Source organism: Spermophilus citellus (assembly GCF_964194105.1).
Source record: "Spermophilus citellus genome assembly, chromosome: 7".
Classification (NCBI taxonomy): Eukaryota; Metazoa; Chordata; class Mammalia; order Rodentia; family Sciuridae; genus Spermophilus; species Spermophilus citellus.
The window spans coordinates 77871145-77883954 of record NC_138188.1 but is presented as its reverse complement, the minus strand read 5'-3'; the positions used below and the strand labels follow the sequence as shown (position 1 = coordinate 77883954).

The 12810-nt window shown below is 34.6% G+C and overlaps 1 protein-coding gene across 4 annotated transcripts in view; it reads right to left on the bottom strand.

Moving 5' to 3' along the window:
• Positions 1-302: 302 nt before the first annotated feature.
• The window catches only part of ATP11B (ATPase phospholipid transporting 11B (putative)), a 117420-nt gene continuing 104912 nt past the window's right edge, over positions 303-12810 (bottom strand). For 3 of the 4 annotated variants that reach the window (XM_081300917.1, XM_081300916.1, XM_081300919.1), the window contains 2 exons: positions 6975-7108; positions 303-2776 (listed from right to left, as the gene is read on the bottom strand). In XM_081300917.1, the coding sequence (XP_081157043.1) occupies positions 7003-7108 (106 nt within the window). In that variant the 3' untranslated portion in view covers positions 303-2776; positions 6975-7002. Of the gene's footprint in view, positions 2777-6974; positions 7109-12810 lie in introns of those variants that run through there. The other variant, XM_081300918.1, reaches the window with a different exon arrangement.

Below are 12810 nucleotides of genomic sequence, written 5' to 3'. Positions count from 1 at the left end.
TAACACATTTAGCATCTCACTCTGGTTTTGGCAGATAAGAATAAAATTATCAACATTGAATATGCAAGGGGAAATTATCTGTGAATACTGGTTATGTAGTAAAGTTTTGTAGTATAAGTGTTAGAAAAGTACAGGAAGCTTATAGGCTGCATTACTACTTAAATAAAAAATTTATGATTTTCCTTAAAAAATGAAGTTTTGAACAAAAAAGCAGGGTGAGCACATAGTACCATTTATTTATTTGCAGTGCTGGGGTCTGAACTCAGGGCTCATGCATGCTCAAGCATTTTTTTTTTTCTGAAAAATATAAATAGGGCTTGGGATAGCTCAGCAGTAGCCCACTTGCCTAGGATGAGCGAGGCAGACCCTGGGTTTGATCTCCAGTACCAAAACAATAAAAGCAATGAAACAAAAAAGTTCTTCACTAACTGCAAATGGGTGAGTGCAGAAAATTACAATCATATGTATGAGGAGACCCATGGAAGCCAGCTGACCTATCTCTCTGCAGCTGGCCATAGACTACTTGATGACTCTGTGGTCCTTCTCTAGTGTCAGTAGTTAGTTTATTTGGTGGCACAAAACATTGCTAAGGCAGACCTACTGAATCTCATTTTGTTATATATGTGCTTTATAAGACATTCCAAGAGAAAGCAAATTTCACATTGTCCTCCACTAAATTATTCCACTGAATATTTCTGCAATATTTCTCTCTAAAACAAGAATTGGTGAGTGTATACATTATACAACATATTATTCCTTTAGCATACTTCCAGAATAAGAGAGCATTCTAAATCTAACTGGAATATCTGTTAAAGAAGGGCTATTTATGGAAATTGAAATTTAGCCTGAAATGAATAACTTCATATCCTTCATTACTGAAAAAATATTAGATTAGCAAGTAAATAATTTACTAGCAAAAAAGAGTGCAGTCTTAATTCTTGCTCTATGTTCTTTCACCACCAGCCCTAGTCCAGAAGTCCTGGATTCATGAAATGGGAAATGAGTAGAGAATTGCACAATAAATCTTCAAAAAGGAAATATTACATTCTCAAGGGAAAATCTAGAAAAACCTCACTTACTTACAATTGTAAGTATGCTTAGAGCTAGATTACAGTATATAAACTGATACTTCAAAATCTTAAAATAATATTACTTTTAAACAAAACAAATGACAATACTGAAACTACATGATACATTTGGGAAGAAATTAAATTTTGAGATTAAGTTTTGAGATGTAATGAGTTAATTAGAGTGACATGTACCTAATTATTCATTGTTAGCACTTTATTGCTGCTAAAATTTATTTACTGCTGATAAAATTTAGCATTTTAGACTTTGTTTGATTTACTTTCCGCAGTCCCAACCAACAATATACCTTATATGGGACCTTGAGCAGTTTAATTTACCGTGATGATCTGCTGCAACTTAGATAACATACACTAACAACAACAACAACAAAAAAAGGCAGAAATTCTTTATTCTGAAGTCTCTTACAGAAAGGCAAGAGTAATTCTAAGTTGGCCGTAAGAGGCTGTTCCATTTTTATTAATTTAATTACTCTTTCTTTTTTTTTTTTTTTCTTTTTGGTGATGGGGCCTCGCTAAGTGGCCCATACTGCTCTTGAACTCACTATCTATCTTCCCTCCTTGGCCTCCCAAGCTGCTGGGATTACAGGCATGCACCACCACACCCAGCATAGTTACCCAAATTTGATTTGTATAATTAAAAGTATCTGCAATATTTAAATACTGTCCAAATTTGTTTTTTATTGATATAGTTGAACTTACAACATTGTCATAAAATACTCAACAGAGCCTTTGGATAAAGAGAGAGAAAGAATGCAAATTTAAATATATTAGCCAGGTTAAAGCATGCAAAAGATCCAATGATAAAGACAAATTAATAATATGATAATAGTATCACATTTACCCACTATAGGTTCTTCATATTCAGTCACAAAAATGTTAGTATACATCACTTTGAAATTTGGTGACTGGACCTGATTTCTGATTTATATATAAGATATGATAAACCTTCTTTGCATTTATCAGGTTAACTTTACTAGCTGGGCTACATTTAGAGAAATTTGGTATAGGTATAAATTTATTCCTCATACTGCAGTAAATAATGATTGGAAATATATTCTCCTAATTTGCTCTGTGAACTTAAAAACACTAATGAATTAACAACACAGGTCAATGCAGGACCAGAATTCCTTATAATTCACATTTTTTTCCCATGAAAAGCTTCAAATATAACTCTAATAAAAAAATAGAGTTCTCAAGGCAAACTTTCAGCATAATTTACAGAAGCAAGTTTAAATAGAAGAGTCAATCAAGCTAATTCTAAAAAATACACATAACTAGAAGTTATCTCCTTCTACTTTGATATTAAAATACAGTAGCCTCAGCAACAAGCTGAAATACCATTAGGAGTCCCATAAGCACAAGGGACAACCCAGACAAAGAGACTGAAAATGTCTCTTTATTCACAAATTTTAACATGAAATAATAGATTAAAATTAAAGGGAGAGAAGGGTTCATTTTAATTTTCTGTTTGTCATTATTACTCTGAGTGTGAACTACTCCAGAGATTTCAGAAAGTAATTTCACAGCTAGTGTGGCCATTTACAGGATGATCACCCTGAATCTGAGGAAAGGAGGTGAAATTGCTCCCCAAAGTACTAATGCCCCTTTAATAAGTAGATGAGTCCATTGTGGAGAGAGTCAAGATGCTCCTGTCGTTGGTATAGAAAGGATCCGATGCACTCCATGATCTAAAGTAACAATAAGAGAAAAGTTTGGCTCACTAGGACCTATGTTTTAATTGAGAAAAAAATTGACTGTAAAACTTAGGACCAAAATGCAATTTGAGTTTTAAAATAATCACTGATTCAATCATTTTTAAATGCTAAAGAGAAGTTCTTCAGACCAACACTGAATGACCATTCTATTTATATTATATAAAAACTAGGGAAAAATTATGCTCTATAAATCATATAAAAATATTAGCCAAAATTCAAATATTCATTAGCATTAAAACAATTTCTATAGGTAGTAAAGCGTGAGATGCTTTTTAAATCCTAATAACCCAGTGAAAATAAATGTTACTAAGAGTTATACACATTCAGTTTTACTGAAAAAACAACTCTATTTTGACATTTCAGAAAAAAACAACATCCACACTTACCAAAAGCCTTGGAATGAAATTCGTATTTATTTGTCACATCTTTTCAGCTATAAATTCTACTCTAAAGATTGAAACCTAATTAGGTTGAATGCAGCAAATGGTTTACTCAAAAGATATCAAAGACACTTGCAGGTCACTAGCATTTTCACTTATCTAAGAAAAAAATGATCCTTTATTGGTCTGGAAAAGTTAATTATTGTTGGAGTGATAAGGCCCTTGAGCAATTCAATATGTAATACTTTATTTGCAGCTGTAAACTTAAATTAGCTTGAGTTAACTTAAGCTAAAATAACTCAAGACCCAAAGTAGCCTGCTGTGCCTAAAATAGATTACCCTAACTCAAGGACATAGCAGGATAATCACATAAAGAGTGGCTTTTCTTAGGAAACTAAAAGCACTTAATAATAAATACATTTTATATAACTTTTGCCACAGTTCCTGCTTTGCCTAAGCAGAGATATCAGAGGAAGAGACTATTATTGAAAACAGCCCCAATTCCTCTTTATCAAACATCTTATGTTTGCTACAGACTCTCAGTTTGTATGTAGTTCAAGTTTGAGTCAAAGTGAACACAGTCATAATGAAGTTTGGAATCTAGAAATTTTACAAAATTGGGCAAATAGGAAAACAAGCTTGGTTTCCAGAAAAGCCTGAACAACTTCTACCTTAATTTAAGGAAGGACTTGTTCATTATTGTCTTTCTAGCATCTAGAACTGCATCTGGCACACATTAGGCACCCAGTATTTATAGGATACATTAATAAAAATGAGAATATAAAAGTTTCTTACAGAGTTAAGTACTTATGGTGGTGCAGGGGGAAGCATGCTTTTAACTATAACTTAACTGCCAGTACCCAATTATCTGCAGTCAAATGTGCAATTCCAAACTGACAATATTTTGTATTAGTCCTCCCTCTTTCCAACCATTGTTTACACAAGAAATCTTATTAGGCAAGATTTCCTTCATTTTTTATCTTTTCAAAGCACACATGTGTATTCATGTTAAATAAAATTTCTAATAGAAAATTAAACAGCTGAACTACATTTTAACTATTACCTCCTTTCTATTTAAAAGATTGTTTTGATTAGGATAAAGTACCTGTAGTAAAATACATACAGAAAATCATTCATTGCTGAGACAGCTCTTTAGGCTACTACATGGCTTATCCTTTACAAAGCAGCATAATGCTCCCTTTCAAACTAAGCTTGTAATATGGCATATTCCTTTGACAACATTAATTAATAAAATATAAGTAAAATTTTTGTGTAAGAATGGTAAGAATTTTAAGCAGAGAAATCTGTAATAAAAAAGCACTGTTGTATTTTTTAAGTGATGGCCACTACTGTTATGTACAATCTTTCAATGGAACAAGTAGCCATGAAGTTTCTATATTTTGTAATAGAGTTCTCAGTCTTGCCTTAAATTACACATGAAATAGAAATAAAAATACAGCCTGCTCCAAAATCAAAATGCCAAACATATTTCACAAATACAATTATATGTAGAAAACAAAAACAAGACTCTACATATCAAAATGACTATTAAAGTCTAAATATAATGTTGATGGACCTATGGCAATCTTCATATAGCCCTTTGAAAAGCACCAAGTAGCTCTGTGTTTTGTATGATTTTATCCCCTAAAAAACAAACAAACAAACAAACAAACAAACAAACAACCCCAAAATACAACCTGACAGATCTAAAAGGACTTTGTAGATTTTTCATTTTAGGTACAAGGAGAAAATGATAACAGTAACAAATAATATAACCTGAGATGTTGGACAACACTGAAAAGGGATTTACAGTGTGTCAAATATGATAGTAAAGATAAAGTTAAACATTTTTTAGGGAAGGAAGTCTCAGAAAAGAATATGATACAACTTTGAATGACTAGATGGTAATAGCTACCTTTAAGAGAACTGCCAAAATAAATTAAATAACCCTTGGAGACAGGGTCAAAAGGGGTAATAAAAAAGGCTGTGCAAAGCATACTGGGGCATCATACAATTGATATTAGAGAAATGGATAGATGTAGAAAGTGAACAATTTTTTTCTCATTTAAAATTAATTCTAGCTTTTAAAATCATTATCAAAGATATAAGAGGAATCTCTATTAAGGTAGAAATTTCAAAAATTCTACTTAAGTTCTATTGTAGTATCTTAATCTAACTCCTATCTTGGTTCTGTGCAGTAAAACTGATACCAGGTAAAATAAAAACACAAGATCCTTCTGGAACATCTTTTGGGAAACCTACCAGCCTAAGTGCATGACAGAGCTACTTTCTTATGGTGTACTTTATAATACCATTGCATAAGATATAACAAAATACCAGTAAATTTAACTGCTCATGGTAAACTTTTATGTGGTATGAAATTACTACAAAATAATATCACAGCATTATTAAAGTATTTTGGATCACATATTATAATTAAGTCAGAATAAATGAGGGTTAAAACCATGGACATTATATTAACATAGAAATGCTATTTATCAGCCCAACTATACTATAAAGTCCTGGCCATATCCAAAGCCAAAGTGACAACTAACAAGTTCACCAGTAAAAGTTTCCTCAATGTTAAAATACATGAATGATATCATTCTCATAATTTTTTAAAAACACAAAGCTTATTAGTAGGCAAGAGTAGGGTCCCTCCAATCCTTTATTTCTTGCTCCTGGGAACTTCCCAAGCCAAAGCCATGGCAGAGATGGTAAGTGATAATATTCATATGGCACACTGTGGACAATGGGCATCAACATCTATCTGTGTCCACTGCAAGCCTTCACGCACACCATAGCACTGCTGTTCTGATTTTGGGAGTATGATATCATTCCCCTAAAGAACACCAAGTACAGAGAGAGCTATTTGTATTCCCTAGTATCCCCTCAATAATGATATACATCTTGGGTAAATGTATGAATAAATGAATCCACTTCAGTGTCAAATCAGTTTTAAATAGGATTTGCTAAAAAATGGCATTTTTTGTTATGATCCACAAAAGCAAGCTGTGATAAATCTAATTCAAGAAATAGATTTGGGAGGGGACAAAAATGCTAAGATTCTTCTGACCCATAATCTTATAAATTAGGTCTAAGACCTAACTTATGAACTTTTTAAAAAAACTCATATTTTTTTTATGTGGTGCTAGGGATCGAACCCAGTGTCTCACACGTGCTAAGCAGGCACTCTATCATACAGCCACAACCCCAACCCTATAAACTTTTAATTAGACAATAAATATCAAATTAAAGAAACTTAAAAATCACAACTAATTCCATTACAGATGTAAGAAGTCGGGGCAGAAATACAGCCTTCTGTGTTCAACCTTGATTGACTAGAAAACAGACATGAAGAATAGGAAAAGCAAAGACCTTTGACTTCACTGTATGTGGAGATTATTTTGTAAAGACAAATAGGAAAAAGCTCAGCAGGAAATCAAGCAGTAGTAGAGGTATTATTAAAAAAAGAAAGTTATACAAACCAAGAAAGAGTATCATATACACATTCGTATTTACCACATTTTAGAAAGAATATAAACAGAATTATTTTGTTGATTGGATGAAAAGTCTCTTCAAAGTGCCTTCTCTTCCTTTGTGAGTGAAAGAACCCCACCCCAAAGCCACAAGTGAAATCTACCATCAAAGAGTGCTAATAAGTAGTAGACTTCCTGCTTCAGTTGGTAAAACCAGCTGCTGATTTATTGGATATCTAGAGCTGCAGGTTCATCCTGTTCCAGTTTACAGGTACTCATCTGCAGCAAAGGCTACTTAGAGAAATGTCACACCTGCTGATGTGTGTTGGACTACATCTTCCTATGACTCGTTCCAGCATTCTTCTAACAGATGTGCACGCTGTTTCTCCTTCTGGGAAGCAGCACATGGAGTCCAAGCACTTGATACTTGAATTTGTTTCAGTAAGCTGAAGGAATTGAAAAGAAAAAAAAATTAGTTATTTATAGATTTGGACTAATATAAAAGAACTAAAAAAAAATCACAAGCACTTTAAAACCAAAAGCAATGTGTATAAGTATACATGTTTTCTACAATGTGGAACTGTATACAAGGTTTTAATTTTATAGAGCATAATCATAAAAAAAATATTTAAAAGCCTTGTGTCCTAATGACAAGTCTAGTAAAAAATTATATAAACATAACAAGCTAGACAGTATTTAAATCTGCAAGGATTTAGGAATTTAATAGCCTATTTTAATAATTTATTATTATCAATTATCATTTATATCAGTCACTCAGAAATTCAGAAAATTCTAATTTTTCTTGGAGTCTTTGCTTAGGTGAAATGCTCCTGCAATTACAATAAAAAAAAAGTGTAGCAATCATGGAAACTGGAATGTGAATTATCTGGAAGACTGGGAAGTAACAACCAGACAGGAACCTATGCCCAATCTCCCATAAGAATAATAACAATAATAGGAGCAAACACTTGATACAGGGTGTACTATGTGCCAGATCTAAGCACTCTACATAAATCCACTCAATAATTATCTTTGAAAAAAATATCATTTACCTTAAATTGCTAACCAACTATGAAGTGCCATCCATCTCATTATCTGTTTAACAGTGAGTGGTCTAGTGGCACATGGGTTAAACTTCATTAAACAAGTTAATAAATAATACTATTAAGATTTAAAGTTGAATTAAGTTCTCAAATATCCAAGATTTATATTTATTCAGGCAAAACCAGCCCAGCAAGATAATTAATTACATTATAATAACAATTTTAATTATGTTAGAATGAGAAAAAAAATATGGTATGACCACACAGCTTAATGAATCCCAACCTTGGTTTTGCTAGTCAGGAGTGCTCCTAATAAATTTCTCAAGGGTTGTCATTTTTAAATAATTAATTTTAATTCACTTTTCATTAATATATAATATCCTGCATAACAGATCTTTTGAAGGCAAGGGAAGGAGAACAATAAAAAAACAAATTCAATAGAATGGACTCTTCCACAAAGGTTGGGAATCACCGTGTGTCATGTGGAGGCATGGCAACAAAGGACATTTGTGGAGACACAATGGACAGAGAGGTGAATGTGGTGGAACATAAATACCCTGGCCTTTTGAGTGTAAGCAATCAGTGAGGTCCCAATGAGATCCATGCTCCTGCCCAACACTGAACAGTGTGAGACAGAACATTGCTCCTGTTTGGCAATTGCCTGGTTGCACCAATATCCTAGGATCTGCTAAACACTGAGAAAGAGCCCAATCTTACTTGTTTCATTTAGATACCCTTGGTTTAGAACTGTTGAGGGCACTGTCTCTTAAACTCTGTTTTTTGAGATGTTTCTAGATATTTCACAGAAGAAAAACAAAATCTATAGTCACTTAAGTTTGGAAAACACTAATTCAATTAAATCCTAAACAGACTTAAGTAAAAGATTGTCAGTAAGACAGGATTCAACACATAGCACATGGAATGCTGGTCTCCATGGGGGAAGCTTCACATACTAGGATTCTCTTTTTTCACTAACCCCCACACTCTACCACCCTGTTTCACCAGGAAACAGTAATCAATACCAGGAGGAACATTACTATTCAGAGGAATGGTTTGGGAAATACTGGTTTAAGTAACAGGATTTCATCAGTTTCCCAGTTTTGTCACATTTGGGTCCCTGGTCTCCAGTTCCCCCCAACCTCAAATTCACCTTCTGAAGGAACCTGACTCTAGTGCTCCCACTGGAGTCAAAGGATAAAACACAACACCTCAAGTGGCCTTGAAGGCCCTTTCCAACCTGTCTCCAGGCTGCCTTTCCTGCTCTACTTCCTGAGTTCCTTTGTAGACTCCATACCAGCCAACCATGAAATGCACCCTGCCAGTGGGCGTGTTGCAGCTGTCATGAAGGAGGGTAGAATGCTGACCTTGCACCAAGGTTCAGTTTAAATCTTATCATTATCAGGAAACTTCCCTCATTTCTCCAACTATGAGTAATCTTTTCCTCTGGATTCCATTCCACTGCTTGTTAGCATCACTTAAAATCAACTTACACTTATTGAACAAGGTACTGGGCCAGTGCCCATAGGGTGGAGCAACCCCACCCTCAATCTAGTGAGGTGAGGGTAAAGAAAAAGCTGAGAGAGACAGGGCAGAAAGACATTCTAAGAGTATTAAGTATTAAGGGAATGCTTACTATGTATGTGTTACTAAGAAAAATGCTTTTCATGAGTTGTCTCACTGAAAGCTTAACACAACCTTCTGGAAGAGGCACCATAATCACCTCCACTTTTTATTTTTGGTACTGGGGACTGAACCCAGAACTCTACTGTGGGCTACATCCCCGACCTTTTTAACTTTATTTTGAGATAGGGTATCACCAAGTTTCCAAGGCTGGCTTCAAACTTGTAATCCTCCTGCCTCAGCTTCCGGAATTGCTGGGATTACAGTCATGCACCACTGTGCCAAGCAATCATTTCCAGTTAAGAGGAGGAAACAGAGGTCAAGAATTTGTTCATGGTCACATTCAAGTGGGGAATTGAGTTTTGGTTTCTTTGATTCCAAAGTCCCAAATTCTTTATCAAGCTACTATCCTGTTTCAACTATGTATGAGGCAAACTACTCAGAAAAGAGAGGGGAAGGCCCAGACCCAGATGCTGGTAGTACTAGTGGGAAGGCATGAAAGATCTGATGAAAATAATGGCATCGGAAATACATCCCGCAGGATGAGTGGGATTGCCATAGCTGGAGATGGGAAAGAAAGGGCATCTCAGGGTGATGAAAGAAAACAAATAACTGTGGGGGCAGAGTATCACGTGTATTCACCACAAAGCTTAGCTTAGGTGTAAGGGAGTAGTTATTACTACTGCCCCCATGCAAAACGACCAGTAGTGCGGCTCAAAGTGTGATCCCTGATTCTGTTCATCTGTAAATACTTTGTTACTGGCTGACAAAGCAAGTGTTGCTGGTCTGGTGAGAGAAAGAGTTTTAAGATTTTTATGCCAATCTGACAGAGTTTAGACAATTTTATACAAATCTGACAGAACAACTTTATAACTGTTGAATCTAATAATAACTTAAAAATTGGGAGTAATTTTGTATATTTTAAAAATTTCATTTGCCTAATAATTCATTTTTACTGTTCTCATAAAAGCACTAGTTCATGATGGACAGGAAATTAAAATCAAGAAAATAACAAACTGGTCCTTCAGCACATTTCAGCAGAGATACTGGGAATGACAAAGATCTTGTATGGTACTTCTTTTTTTTAAAAAAAAATTTTTTTTTAAGTTGTATATGGACACAATACCTTTATTTATTTTTCTGTGGTGCTGAGGATTAAACCCAGTGCCTCAAACATGTGAGCGCTTTACTACTGACGTACAACCCCAGGCCCTTGTCTGGTACTTCTTACTTTAACGACATGTGTTTTGCTCATAGCTGGTGCTCATCCAACTGATTGGGATTCACTGAAAAGGACATCCAGAAGATCACTAGTATGAGAGTCCACATACATGCAGAATACTACTTACTCTGGATCTGACTGTAGGTATTAACCTTACTCTGCATTGATCATCTAAGGACAGGGATTAAATTATGAACAGCCCCAGAGAGACAGAGAGAGATAAAGATAGATGGGGGAGGGGGATAAATATCTTGAAATGTCAGAACTGTTATAAAAAAATATTTTTTTCAGATTATCTTCTGAATTAAAATTATTTCCTTTTTCCCTCAAAGAGAAAAGAGCCCCAGCTGCTTAGAAAATGCTGAATGCTGGGTAACTGTTTCTGTAAAGATTTCTACAGAAAATACTGTACTATTCTCTAGCAGATTTTAAAGTTCCACTACTTTCTAACATACATAACCAGGAGCTCAGCCAGAGATGATGTAGCCACAGCTGCCAGTACAACTTGAAATGAGGGTTGGCAGAAATGGAATGGAGTATTTAGTCTCATTTCATTCAAAGTAAGGAAAGGGCTTTTTTTGGGGGGGGCTATTTATAAACACAGAAAAGCAAAAAAACAAACTAATGGTAGTGAGACCTTATCTGGTGGCACCAAGAAATAACTTCTTTTTTTTTTTTTTTTTTTTTTTTTTTTTTTTTTTTTGGCACCAGGGATTAAACCCCAGGGGCACTTAATCACTGAGGTATGTCCACAGCCCCCTTTTGTATTTTATTTAGAGACAGGGTGTTGCTAAGTTGCTCAGTGCCTTACTAAGTTGCTGAGTTGGCTTTGAACTTGCAATCCTTGTGCCTCGGCCTCTCCAGCAGCTGGGATTACAGGCGTGTTCCATCATGCCTGTCACTAAGAAATAGTTTTTAATTTACCAGAAGATTTGATTTATTAGTGAGCCTCACTTTCTACTACACTTGCTTCCCAGTAACAACTATGTAATTTAGAGCTAGGAGGGTTGCCAAGCAAAACATCTTGGATATTCAACATGACTATGTATGGCCAATGAAAATGTTCATCTTTATAGAACTTGCCTTTTGAAATAAATTCTGGCTCATTGCTCTTATATTCATTATTTTCATATTGATATCTTCCTTAAATCTTATAAAATGTTAAAAAATTATCTTACACTTTTTAGTATTTTTGATCACTTCTATGACATGATTTAAGTTTAGATAAGAATTGTCATGCTATTAACTCTATTAGGTCTTTGTCTTTTAAAGCTGTTTTATATACTGGATAATCAGTGTGAATGCCCTGTTGAGCTTTAAAAGAAGTTATCTGGAAACCTAGTGCGGTGGTGCACACTGTAATCTCAGTGGTTCAGGCGGTTGAGGCAGGAGGATTGCAAGCTCAAAGCTAGCCTCAGCAACTTAGCAAGACCCTGAGCAACTCAGTGAGACTCTGTCTCTAAATATAAAATAGGGCTTGGGGGGACGTGTTTCAGTCATTAAGCACCCCTGGGTTCAATTCCTGGTACCAAAAAAAAAAAAAAAAAAAAAAGAGAACTTATCTGGAAAAAAGTTGTGTTTATAGAAATGTATTTATTTTTAATATGAAATCAATAATCATCAAATATTACTGACTTACAAATCTGGTTAAGAATCATTAATCAGGGCTGGGGTTGTGGCTCAGCGGCACAGCGCTTGCCTAGAATGCGTGAGGCCCTGGGTTCGATCCTTAATACCACGTTAAAAAAACAAAAACAAAAACAAAATAAAGGTATTTAAAATCCTTAAAATAAATCAGTGCTTCATCTCATTAACTGCAATGTAGACAGCTGTTAGTGCTGGCATTCAGATAGCTGGCATTTCATTTAAGGCCTCTTTTTCTAGAACATGTTCATTCCTCTAAACTCCCTTCCTCTTCCCTTCTCCTTCAGTAAAACAAATAATAACTCTGAAATACTGGAACTTTGAAAGACAGTTATAAATGTAAGTAAAATACTTCCATACTGTCATCTAGGGCTTTTTAGAAAGGAGAGGTCTGTGTGTATTGCCTAAATTGATGAAAATAAACAAACGGTAAGAATTATATTTAAAAGGTAAGCTTATTTTGATTATTTGTCTCACTCAGTTTCAAAGGGAACTAAAGTCCCCTTATTTTAATGATGTGCTTATTCAAATGGTTATATAAATGACGATATACAACTAGGAATTTATAGTTTAGGTAAGGGAAAGTATCAGTATCTGAAAAACATTAATCCTCCAACTT